The 12,438-nt window shown below is 41.9% G+C and overlaps 1 protein-coding gene across 1 annotated transcript in view; it reads right to left on the reverse strand.

Moving 5' to 3' along the window:
* Nucleotides 1–3,667, reverse strand: part of nell2a (neural EGFL like 2a) — a 105,580-nt gene extending 101,913 nt beyond the window's left edge. The window contains exons 1-2 of the mRNA XM_028044393.1: nt 3,247–3,667; nt 2,890–3,021 (exon numbers count right to left, since the gene is read on the reverse strand). Of these exons, the coding sequence (XP_027900194.1) occupies nt 2,890–3,021; nt 3,247–3,298 (184 nt within the window). The 5' untranslated portion in view covers nt 3,299–3,667. The remainder of the gene's footprint in view (nt 1–2,889; nt 3,022–3,246) is intronic.
* Between the last annotated feature and the right edge of the window lie 8,771 nt (nt 3,668–12,438).

Raw genomic sequence — 12,438 nt, forward strand, 5'->3', positions numbered from 1 at the left:
ATGTGTGTAGGTTCATAGTTATCTGTCTCAGGTGTCAGACGAGCCATCAAATGAGCAAGACTCTTTCAGATTTCCCAGCATGCCACAGGTCCAACATGCATTTCACTGAAAGGTTCTCGGCGTGCTTTCTTGATGGTGCCAACAAAGCCAGCATCACAATGTGTTGCAATATTACACAAAACAGCCATGGCGGTTTCTTAGAGTTTTCTCACTGGACTGCTTTATGGTTCGTTTAACGATAGTAACACAAACAACAGGCTGTTTATCTTTGAAGAAGGGTAGCGTGTGAAAAAGAGCCTTGATTTAGTGTTTACTGAGAGGATTACCACTTTAAAGCTCCGCACCAACTCAGATATATTCAGACAAAAAGTATAAATCCTTCCCATATGCTTCAACATAATGTCAACATTGTAAGGATGAACCGCACTCCTACTGCTCTTCACACACACACACACACACACACACACACGCAAACACACGCACACCCACGCGCGCAGCGCGGCTGTATAATAAATGAGCCTCTTCCGTTCTGTTGCACTTAGCTGTCGCTGCAGTCAGCGACATCATAAGCACAACAAACACAGAGACATCTTACTGACGGTGTTCAGTCGGCGTAAAAATCGGTGCTTCAGAGACAGACAGGATTCATATTCACAAACCACAAACACACCCCTACACGCTGCAATTACAGCGAGCCCAGCAACACAGCTCAAAGGATGCTTTTAAATTGTGCTGTTTGCACTTCAAATGAGTTTGATCCATCCACACAGGTTGGGCGTGCGCTGGGGGAGGGGAGTGCTTCTGGGTGTGCCCCCCCCCCAAACCCCCTCCTTTCTTTTAGTTATTGTTGCTCCTACAGAGCAATAATGTGGATCCTGAAAACTGTGTGGGAGGAGGGTGATGTGATCATTTGTATCTGAGCATCACCTGGCATCGGGACATTAGAGAAGCATGGCCTGGGGGGCTTTTCTCCCCCCGCCTCTATCTCTGAGGACTCCTGATGCCATGCATTGTAGCACTGACAGCTCCCTTCAAAAAAAAAAAAAAAAAAACCTCAGCACCAACTTCCTCCCTCCCCAAGCCTTCTTCTTTCTTACTCTCGAACAAATAAAAACCTACTTTGACAGACAAAGATCCAGAGATATCACAAATATGTGTATATTCGCTATACATTTCGATATGGAGAATAAGACTCATCCTCCTGCCTCCACCCAGCCACTCAGAGAGACACAGCCTTCCCTTCCTCTGGCAGCAGGCAGGCGGCGGAGAGGACAGCCATGGATATGTTCTGCCTGCTATCTAATGAGCATCGGAATGTCACCGTGGGGGCCCTCTCGGCCGGTCCCGGCCAGTCAAGCGGGTCCATACGCGAGGTATCAACACAGTCTATCAAACAGCTGGCAGACAGCCTACCCCGCTTTTTCCCTCTCATCATCCCCGACTCTGCATCTCTGCCGAATGAGGCTCTCGCTGTCTGCTTCTGATAACAAACAAGCAGAGGCCCAGGTCTGCTCTGCCTCGCATCCGCCCCCCTCCCAACTCCTCTACTCCTCCTCTTCTTCCTCGCCCAGCAGCATCAGCACCACCGACTTTACACAGACATCCCGAATGAAGGATGGAGGCGAGCTCTGCCATAAATAACACACACACCATCCGCTCTACCTGACTGCGTGTGCTCAGTGGAGGTAAAAAGAAACGGAAAGGTGCCAGACGAAGTACAGTTTGTGTTCTTTTTTTCTTTTTTTTACCTTGTTACAGAAAAAGCAGTGGGAGATTCTTTCAATAAGCGTCTATGTTTAACTCCTTTTCTTTCTTAGCCCTCTCCGACTCTCTGCCTGGGTCTAGAGCGCACCTTTTGAGTGTCATCTACACAGAAGACATCAAATAACACGCCTTCGCAAAGGATGCCGGAGCCGCCGCAGCACGGCAACGCAACGCCGCCTCAACGGGCGTGCTGGGAGATGAGAAGATATCAGGGAAGAGACGCGCTGGCAGCTGATCGGCGCTGCTTCCCTGGCTCCAGGACAACAATAATCCCTTTAAAACGTCAGGAGATGTTCAGTTCTGCCTCTGCTTCCAAGTTATCTCTGTCCTTGTGATTAGGTTGTCAGCAGCAATCATATTGGCTCGCAGTGGGTTGTAAAGATGTGACACGGGTGTGGATGAAATTAAAAACTCAATAGCTACGCAAGTGTGGCTCTGGCAACTCCGTTTTGCCCAGCTAACGACTGGAAACGGAGAATAGACGACTTACTTCCGGAAAGCCTTCCAAGAGAATCGCCAGTGAATTCAAGAAATATCTTTTCAGATCTATATATTGTATCTTTACATTCGCATAACATGAACAAGACTAACATATTCTTTGCACAATCCCCCCTTTTTGCTTGCCCTGGACACCCCACTGTTTCATGACCTAGTACTGCCTATTGTTCTGGCAGGTGGGACCCCCCCCCCCTCCCGAGCTCCTTCCTGTTACAGAAAAAAATCTATCAACTCTGGTGTATGTTTACTGTGTATATGATGCTATATAGATATCGGCATATAATGGTATTTGAGGCATCCCTGGCAGACCTGTAAGAAAAAAATCTACATGGGTCAAATTTCAGGATTTTAGGGCTGCATTATGTTTGTCTTGAAAGTCCTGAAAAGAGGCAGATGGGACTGCCTCACAAGATCATTCCTGCAGTGGACAAAGCAAATAATCCAGTACGATGCAGCTATATATCGAAGTATAATATCCCCAGATTTTCTGACAAAAAAAAAAACAACTTAAGCATTTCAGGGCTGTACTATGCCCAGTTCTAAAAAGCACAGGACAGATCATGCATGTGTTTTTTTTTTTTTCTATAACCAGATAGGAACATGCAGCAGGAAGTGTGTTTCAAGTACCTTGAAAATGGAACGCTCTAGACTCGCTGTGGAAGCCCTGGACCTGAGTAACTCCATCAAAGCCTCCGTCTCCAAGTGTTAGTTCGTCAAAGACGCTGATGCGCAGGGCAGGGTCAACCCCAAAACCTACAACTTATTTCCAAACAAAGAATATTGTTACTGAGGTTGTTAGCTGGATGGTGAACATCCTTCATAGTGGCACTTTTTTTTTCTTTTTTTTTGCACAAGAATATGCAATAAATTGAATTGTTTTTGACAAACTTCTGCAAGATTGGATGCTGATTACGCAGGATACGCTTCTACTACTGCATATATCCTGAAAGCTACATGTTGCAAGAGGTTGCAGAGGCGTCCTACCTGAGGAGGTGCAAAATAAGCAAAGAACCAGAAATAGCTGTGTCAATCCCATATTGACTGTGTTGAAGCAAAGGTTTAGTCCATGTTTTTATCCGCGTCCAAAGGACCGTGTTGTTAAATCACAGGCTGACAGGATATCACCCTTGCACATGAGGCTGTTACAGATCCCAAACGCCGAGCTGAGGCATCATCACAACTTTAGATGCCTCTATCATACGGGGAGGAGAGGAGGGAAAAGATGCCAGAGGAGGAAAGACAAAAGGTAATAATAATAATAATAAAATCCTCAGGAGAGACAAGAAGTAAGCGATGCAGAAACTACGCCATGTAACGCCAGGTCCGCTCCGGCTGCAGCATCCGCGGCACAGGTGGATGAGCTGCCCTGCCTCACCAGCCCAACAGACGCTCCTACAGCGGGCTGGGAGCTCACACCGCTGAACAGGGTGGAGAGAGAGAGAAGAAGAGACACAGGAGGAGAGAAAGAGGGCGGGAGAGGGAGGAGAAACAGGGACCATGACGCCCTCTGCTGGACAGATTTCAAAATTAATCAGATCAAAATAAAATCTTTATAACCGGTCCGACTCTGTTCGATACTTGGGGGAAGGGGGGGAATTGCTGTTTGACAACAAATGAAAACTCCAAATTTAGCTTCTAAATAATAATATTAAAATACTGACAAGGAGATGTTTTGTCCCACACCGACAATGGCTGCCTACACAGTGGAGGAGTGCTATGCTGTTTATTTTGGTATTAATCCGATCATATCACTTACCGTAAATACAGGCCAGAACCGCGGATACCCAATACCGATACTTGTATCATCAAACTTTTGACCTTCAGGCGTTTCTGTGGTTTTTCCTTTGACTTATTTTCTTAAAACCTAGAACAGAATTTAGATCGTTTATATGTGTCGGCAAAATACTTTATGAATATTTACAAGATAAGCAGAAACAATAGAAAGACAAAACAGATTTTGTGTGGATTGCTTTCTAAATTAGCAAAGTGCAAAAGAAAACATATTAATTGAGAGCAAATCAAAGCAAAAATGTTTTTACAACAGAGCTAGAAATTACAACACAAAAACAAAATAATTGTTTTTAAATAAAGTATTTTTGAACTCACTGAAATACAACCACTAAAAGAACTGAATCTGCAGATGTTTAAAATGACTATCTACCTCTGCTTAGATTGAGAATCTGCTTCCTTGAGGCTTCATGTGTTCCGCTGATCGATGTTGGAAAATCATGAAATTGATGGGTTCATGTTAATGTTACATTTCGCCTGAGCCACTGTGACTGAACATTAGCGGCAATGAAAAAATTGATGGATGCGTAGTACCTGAGAAGTTGACAGTGTTAGAAGTCTGATTAATGGCTGGGAAAACGGCGGTGAAACTGCCTGATGTGGTTCTTGCAGCTCCCCCACCTTTATTTGTCTAAATGTTTTTCTTCTCAGTTTGACTTTGAAGTGGAGTTTAACAGCTCCTCTAAACCTTTTTACCCTCCTGAGGTTGCTCTTTGAGCAGAGTTGTGTGACCCCCTGCAGACAAGCAGCTTTATTCCTTCAAAATGCTCAAGTCATCTTTCAAAGTTGAAGTTTAGCTGTTCAGCAGGTGGCATGACATAAAACGTTCCTGGCTGCTTAGCTCACTTTGCTTTCACTTATGCTTTATATCGCTTTTGCTTGCCTTTGGGTTAATATATTGTGAATTTATTCCATTCGGTTGCATAACAAGCTCAAAATTCAACATACTTTGTCAGGACTTTAGGTGACAGTAAAGCATGAATATGAAACTTGTAACAAATCACATATGAGCTTCTGTACTGAGTGGCATGAATATATATTTAGCATGTTTTTTTCTCTCTTACCCCTAAATATATTCCAGTGAAAACAATTATCTTCAGAAGTCACCTAGGTAAGTAAATAAAGCCCTCCTGTGTGTAGCTACATACCAACAAAGCAGTTCTGTCAAGACCACACAGGGTTTTCTTTTAGGGAACATTAGTTAATAAAAGGGTTGACGATCAAGGATCACAGCAGACATCTCAGGGATGCAGTTGTGGAAAAACATAATCAAAATTGTAAAACATAGATTTGGAAATATGATGCTGTGGGGATCATTTCCTAAATCCTTCCAGAAAATCCTTCCTGCCACATGCCATCTCACTGTACAATAAAAGCTAAATCACTGTTCTGCACTAATCAGTCCAATTTCGCACAACTGCACTGTGGCACACTTGCTGTACATATATTTACATATACACTCTGTTCTGCATTTTTGAATCCTTGCAAGGTCTGCTCTAAGCTGCTTTTTATATTGACAGCATGTCATATTTTATTCTTATTTTATCTTGTCTACAATTGCTACTCAGTGGTGGTTGTTGTGTGTCTTGTCTCTATGCTGCTGTAACTGCGAAATAATTTCCCTGCTGGGATGAATAAAGTAATTCTATTCTATTCTATTCTATTCTATTCTAAATACCGGGCAGTTCTGTAATTAAAAGCGGCTAGAGACCGCAAAGTACTGGAGACTGGGATGTTCGTGTGTTACGATGGTACAGTCAAGGTACAGACCTAAGTATAATAGAGTTTCTGTGGAAAAGCTTTAAAACTAATGTTCTCTGCCAAAGGTCTTCAACATGAGCTATTTGCAAAGAGGAATGGGTAAAAATGTTCAGTCTCTACACGACCAACGATAGAGACGTAATTTCCCCAAAAGACGAAGTGTTAACTCAAGGCCAAGACACCCCGTTTGCGTCCAACTATTCAAGCTCCTATCCAGTTTTTACCTCACATACGAGCTCCACCGAAACAGCCCCTCTACGGATGACTGGACTTGCGAAATCAAGTATTCATGCAAGAGTACCAGAAATCCCACCAGCATAAACACAAGGCAGTCTGGCATTAAACTCAGAGCTGCTCAAACAAGCTCAGACAACACTGTTTTACTTTCTCTTTTTTTTCTGTGCTTCTCAGGTAAGTACACTAGTTTTTTATGCGAGTAACGTGTTTTACTTTGCCACCATGTCTCACTTGCTGTCTCACTCATTAAATTTTCCATTAAATTACTGCACAGTTCCAACCACAGTGGACTCCAGGTCTGTCGCGGTCGGACAGTCGGAGATGAAGTTGCGGGGAACCGCTAGCAGTAGGCGAGAGAAGCCTTTAACTTTATCGTGTTTAAATGTTTGGAAACCAAATCAGACCTGATATGTCTTCGCACTTCAAAGTGGCTGAATACAAAGGTGCATTGCACTTTTTAAAAAATGTTTTTGGGAAACATTTTCAAAAGCAGGTTTTATTCAATATCCCCATCACTTCTCTTGTCCACCATTTTGTGTTGGTTTATCACGCATGATTTCCAAAAATTACATTGAAATTAGTGATTGAAACGTGTCAAAATGTGAAAAGCGGTATTGGTATTTCTGCACAGCAGTCCCACTATTGCAGAATAGTGGGATTCTGAACGACAATAGCGCAATCCCACTACACTATAGTGTGGACTTGTGTGCTCTGGCAGCAGTGATTCATTCATTTCCAGGTCGTGTGTAGTATTCTCCCACCAAACTCTTTCCTTTAAAACATAATTGCCCAAAGCTAATTAATGTGTTTTATTAGGATTCATCCAAAACAGATGTACTTTGGCAAATACGTTATCTTTCAATGTAGCTCTTGTAGCGCTTGCAGTATGCACACACAGTGAGGGGCTAATGGACAGCTATTGTCAGTAAAACAAAGGCGAGCAGGGGCTCTTCATACGGTGTCACATCTGCTGAGAGAAAGGGCCGCCAACCCCTCTATTCATAATTAATAAAAGTAGATTTCTTCTGGGTGCAGACACAGGGAATGTAATTACTTTCTATTGCCCACAAGTTGTCATTTCCTACAGTGCCATCAGGAAAACAAGACTCATTAAAACGTGCACTCAGGAAGGGGGGAAAAAAAGTAATAAAGGTGCAACACACACACACACTGCAAATCTCTTTGGGCAAGGACAGAGCAACAGTGGAGGTCCTTCACTTCATCTTTACAAGAGTCAAATAGATGATGCATTACACAGCTCTGAGGGGCTTATTCACTGTGGCTATAAGTCAGCTATGAAGACATGTTAATGGAATTGATGAAATGAAACAACTTCCTGGATATCTAAGAGGTTTCACATATGAACCGAAAAACAAAAACACATCCCTTCTGAGATCCTTTTACTGCAGAATTCTGTGACATTGACTTTGCCTTTCTGAACCATAAATCATTTGAAAATTGTTACAACTCATCGTATTAGCGTGCTCTCTGATGTGTTTCACTGCCTCGCTCCAATGTGTTCGAAATGAATTCACATCAAGAGGAAAGATTTGACTGAAGTAAAGCTGACAAGGCAGAACATTTAACTTAGTAGCAAAAGTACAGATGGATTCATTAGTCGGCCTAATGTGTGCGCTCATTATTAAGTCCATGTTTTGTTCTAAACTTAGTAATAACTGGGCTTCTTATTCCATCAGCGCCCTCTGGTGGAAAAAGGCTACAACTTGCAGTACCCAGGTCAAACACACAGTGTCACCCTCAGGCCACGTTGAGGCTGAACATGATCTGATGGGAATCTTGGAACAGGAGTCAGAGCAAGCTCCTTCAGAATAAGAAACTACCGCAGGCTCTATAAAAGCGACGAGCGGGGGAAAAAAGTTTGTTTCTGGAGAACATCAAGAGATGGACTGAGCCTGCAGAGAGATTTAACAAATTCATTGTTAGTAAGTTACAGATATTTCTGGTTTTGATTTGGCACTAAAAACCTTCTCACGTTATAGTTACTTGCTTTTATTCATTTGAAAGTACACTCCTTTGATTTTAATTAATGAATCAATATAAAAGCATAAAATGTATTTATGCTTTTAGATTGTAAAAGAAGGTACAAAAAATATTTCTAAGTAGTTATACAGAAGTCATACATAAACAGTAAACTAATATGGGATATTCTTAGATGTTTCAAATAAAAATAGTATTAACCCTCCGGGGTCCAGGTACATATGGTCGTTTTTGACCAATTTTGATTTTACCTTAATAGAAACCATTATATTATACATAATATTGCTTTAAGTGGTATAATGTTTTTCATCACAATCAGAACTTTATGAATTTACTCTTAGTTTTTCCTTTTGGACAAACTGTGGCTGCATTTTGGCCCTTGAGTCACAGAAACACTAAATCCGATTAGGAAAAATGTTAATTTTCTCACTGTGAAAATGCCAAATATTCACACAAAAAAATGGTTTTTATAGTTTAGAGTTACAATATGTACTGTAAATTTCTTAAACCGATGTAAAAAAAATATTGCAAACAACACAGTTTTACAACATTATTAGCATGAAAATGAAGGCAATTCCTCATTCGTTTGTATGCAATTTTTGAAAAAAACACAAATCATAGGTCCAAACAAGATGACAAAAAAATTTGCAATTGTTTGTAGGAACAAGGTAAAAAAGGTATTAGACTATAGGAAAAACCTTGGCTCCCGGAGTTAGCCGTGGCTGTAAGCTGTTTACTACTAGCTGCTGGAGGAGTGGCTCTGCCTCACCCCGTAGTGATCGACTCCTTGCAGCTGTGCAGAGCCGCCATTCCCCTGCTGGGGTCTCTGAGTAGCTGCCTCTCAGACTGCCAGGATCTCATCGTGCTCTCAGTCTCTGATACTCTTTGTCAATTGCTAATAAGAATGATCGATCCGCCATCGTCATCACGACAATCCTCACTGCGCCCAGACTGCGGCTGCGGGTTTCCCCCCTTCGTCTTCCGGCTCAAAACAGAGACCTGCTGCGCGTTCATTCCTCACACAATCCTTTATATGCAGAACAGAAACCACTAAGCTAAAAACAAATTACGAAGTGGATGCCACCGATCGCTCCAATATCCAAACTTCGCATCAATTTCGCAAACTCACTGCCTTTGCCGCTGCTCCGTTTCCGCTTCTCCTTCACCTTAACCTGAGCAACTTTACTTCGTTTCTTAGCAACAAAATACAGCCCATAATTATCTGTTGAAGATGTGAGATTTCCAATAGCAAAGGGATCTAATGTTGCGTTTCGGTTTTTGCGTTTAAAGCTCATTTCCTGTCACATTCCCAGAAAAGCCCGTTTTTAACATTTCTCTGACATTCGGAAAAATATGGTTTACTTATTTTAGCATAACTCCGGTTTTACTTGGCCTATTAACACAATTTAAAAACTGGTGTGTAATTTAAAATGTGCCCTTTAAGCACAAGTGAGACCGTGAGACTGGGGGAGGCGGAGTCTTGCCGCTATGTCGCCGCAAATCAGACATGTAAAAAAGATGTAAGATTTTGGTATAAAATATACTGTCACATGTATTTTGACATAAGGGTATTTTGAAGAATAGTATAAAAGGATGGAAATTTTAAAAAGTGTAAACTTTTTTTCCCCACTCCTTTTCAAACAAATATGGAAGCTAAAATGACTAATTCTTATGTTTCAAAACCTTTTTAATGTATTTATATGTGTTCTTGTTTGTTTTTGGGTTGTTGTTTTTTTTCCCAGACAAGGGAAGAAAATCTGAGTAATCTTTGACAAATATAAATTCTGACAGTCACACAGAAACAATAGTTGTAAATAATCAAAGCTTGGCAGTTTTTGACCAAAACTTTACTAGTAAAAGGACAGAAAGCTAGGAAATTGGAGGGAAAAAGATGGACGGACGGATGAATGAATGCCAACTAGTTGCGTCAAATTGTAATTTTTGCTACAACTCGTCCACATTAGTTTTAGTGCAACTGATTTGGAGGCACTGAGTCTTTCCGTGGAGATCAGATTGAATGTAACCATCCCAGTGTGAACGTACTCTTAATCAAAGCATGCCTGAACGTATGGTGAGCTCTACTGGCCTACGCATGGCAGGGCAGTTGCTCCACACAGTCACTCCCATTCCCCCCCTGGATGCCATTGTGAATGTGTGCAGTGAGCTGGCTCATTGGGCCCTCACGATGAATAGCCTGCACCCATTCACTCAGCGCACAGAAGCTCATTAGAACTCTATAGACGCACAATTGTGAGCCTCACATTAGAAACTTCCTCCTGTGGGACACAGACACCACACACAAAGTGCCAGTTTGCTGCTATGCTAAGAGCATTGTCCGCCTGATTCATAGAACCTGGCCCTCCATTCACAATATTAAGTTCGAGTGGTGGAATATCAATTGCGTGTGCAATGGCCCGGTATCTTTTTAAGAGCTTTTCTGGGGTTGAAAAAGAGAGAGAAAAGGGACGTTAGCCGGTCTGCAGAGTGCTAGCTTTCAACAGATCCATTGTGAGCTGCTTGAATGCAGGGACCCCTGTTTTTTTTTTTCCCCTCCATTCTGGACGAGAGGTGGGCATCAAATAAATTCACATGAACTTGGTTCAGGGTGTTTCTAAAGCCGACTGTTTGGGAATAGCCTAATTATACCTCCCCTGTTCTGGAGAGTTTTATTGGAATCTGGTTAATTACACAGTGGTGATGGTTAATAATGATACGCTCTCAGCTTTGCCTTTTAGCAAAGGCAAGGAGCTCTATGAGCTGAAATCTAACTAAAATGTTAGGTAGGATGGAGAAGCATGCACGTTAAACATTGACAATGAATACTATGACGACTGACATCTGTACAACATTCAGAATTTTAAGTTGAATCCGAGGACGAAGCCTTAAAAATATCTTCACTGGCAGGTTTTCTCTTCCTCTTTTCTCATCATATGACCAAATGACTCATCGCTCACACAAAAGGCTTATGGAGGGCCATCACAGCCGCCGCTCTATTTGTGGAACATGTTAACACACACACACACACACACTCTCCACACAAAAGTGGATGGAGCATGGAGTCTCCTAACACTCACGGTGTAAGGAGGCACAGAGCGCCGTGGTTTCTCCACCAGTCTGAGGAATAAAAACCTCAAATTTGATTACAAGCAACCTTTGGCTCCCCGGCCATTATACAATAGGCCGAGCTGTCTGGGCCAATTTCCATGCTCAGCATGAGGCATCTACACACGTGGACTGGATCTATCACACACCCGCCTCCAGACACACATCCACACACACACGCACACACACCAAGGATCATTAGTTGCAGTGTGAAAGGTTGCACAAGCCTCTCATTGGATGTGTTTATTGCAAAACCTGACAAACCTGGGTGTGTGTGTGTGTCTGTGCGTTCTGAAACAACCAATTTATTTTCAAGTTGCAGTGCATTTAAAGGTTAAAGCTACTAGCCAGCCATGTCCATAAAATCAAACTCACTTTGGATATAGTTACCCAAACTATACTATTTTTTTGTGACTCATTTAATGAAAAAATAAAGTATAAACACAGAAAAAAGGCTTCCATCACAAAAGGCAAATTATCTGAATTTTTGGTACATTTCTATTTCTTTCCTACTCATTTGCATGCGTTAATTAAAGTACCTCCCTGACATGTATTTACTTATTCATTTATTTTGCTGCAGGACCATGTTAGACCTGTATATGAGACGACACCACGGAAGCACGGAACGCCCGGAAAATTTGGCAACAGTAAAACACAACAAAGTGGTTTGTGAAGAGGATCAGGGCAAACTTTCAATAAAAGAAAATCCTCAGCAACAGTTTCAAGACAGGTTCTTAAACCTTTCTGCAGAAACACTGCCTCAACCAGCTAGATCAGCTGAAAGTTACAACCAGGCAGACACACTTGTAAAGAGGCGAGTTCTATCAGCTATCACCATGGTACCTACAGTACATGCAACACAACCTGCACATCCTGACACCTGGAGCCTCAAATTCATGCATCTAAAACTAAGGCCTAAAACTGTCTTCATTTCATTCTTAAAAAGTACACTGGCCTTAAAAACGTTAATCACAGGTCTTACATTTTGCCAAGACTATTTATTATATCTTTTCTCATGGGACTTTTTCTGTCAGTCAAAAGTTTGAGTCACATGCAGACATTTTCACTGTGTGACTCAAGGTGGTTGTGGCTACTGGGAACCAGTTGCTAATATACCCTTACTAGCTAGCTTCTTAGCAAGATTAAAGCTAGCTAGCTTTTTTTCTGTCCTCCATGGGTACCTGAAGTTTATTGCCAGTTGGATGGAAGTTTTCCGTCTTAGCCATTGGTTCACTTTTGGTGCCAACTCATTTCTTGTACATTTCTATTGCAATACAGGCCTTAAACTAC

This window comes from Xiphophorus couchianus, chromosome 2 (genome assembly GCF_001444195.1).
Source record: "Xiphophorus couchianus chromosome 2, X_couchianus-1.0, whole genome shotgun sequence".
In the NCBI taxonomy this organism is placed as follows: domain Eukaryota; kingdom Metazoa; phylum Chordata; class Actinopteri; order Cyprinodontiformes; family Poeciliidae; genus Xiphophorus; species Xiphophorus couchianus.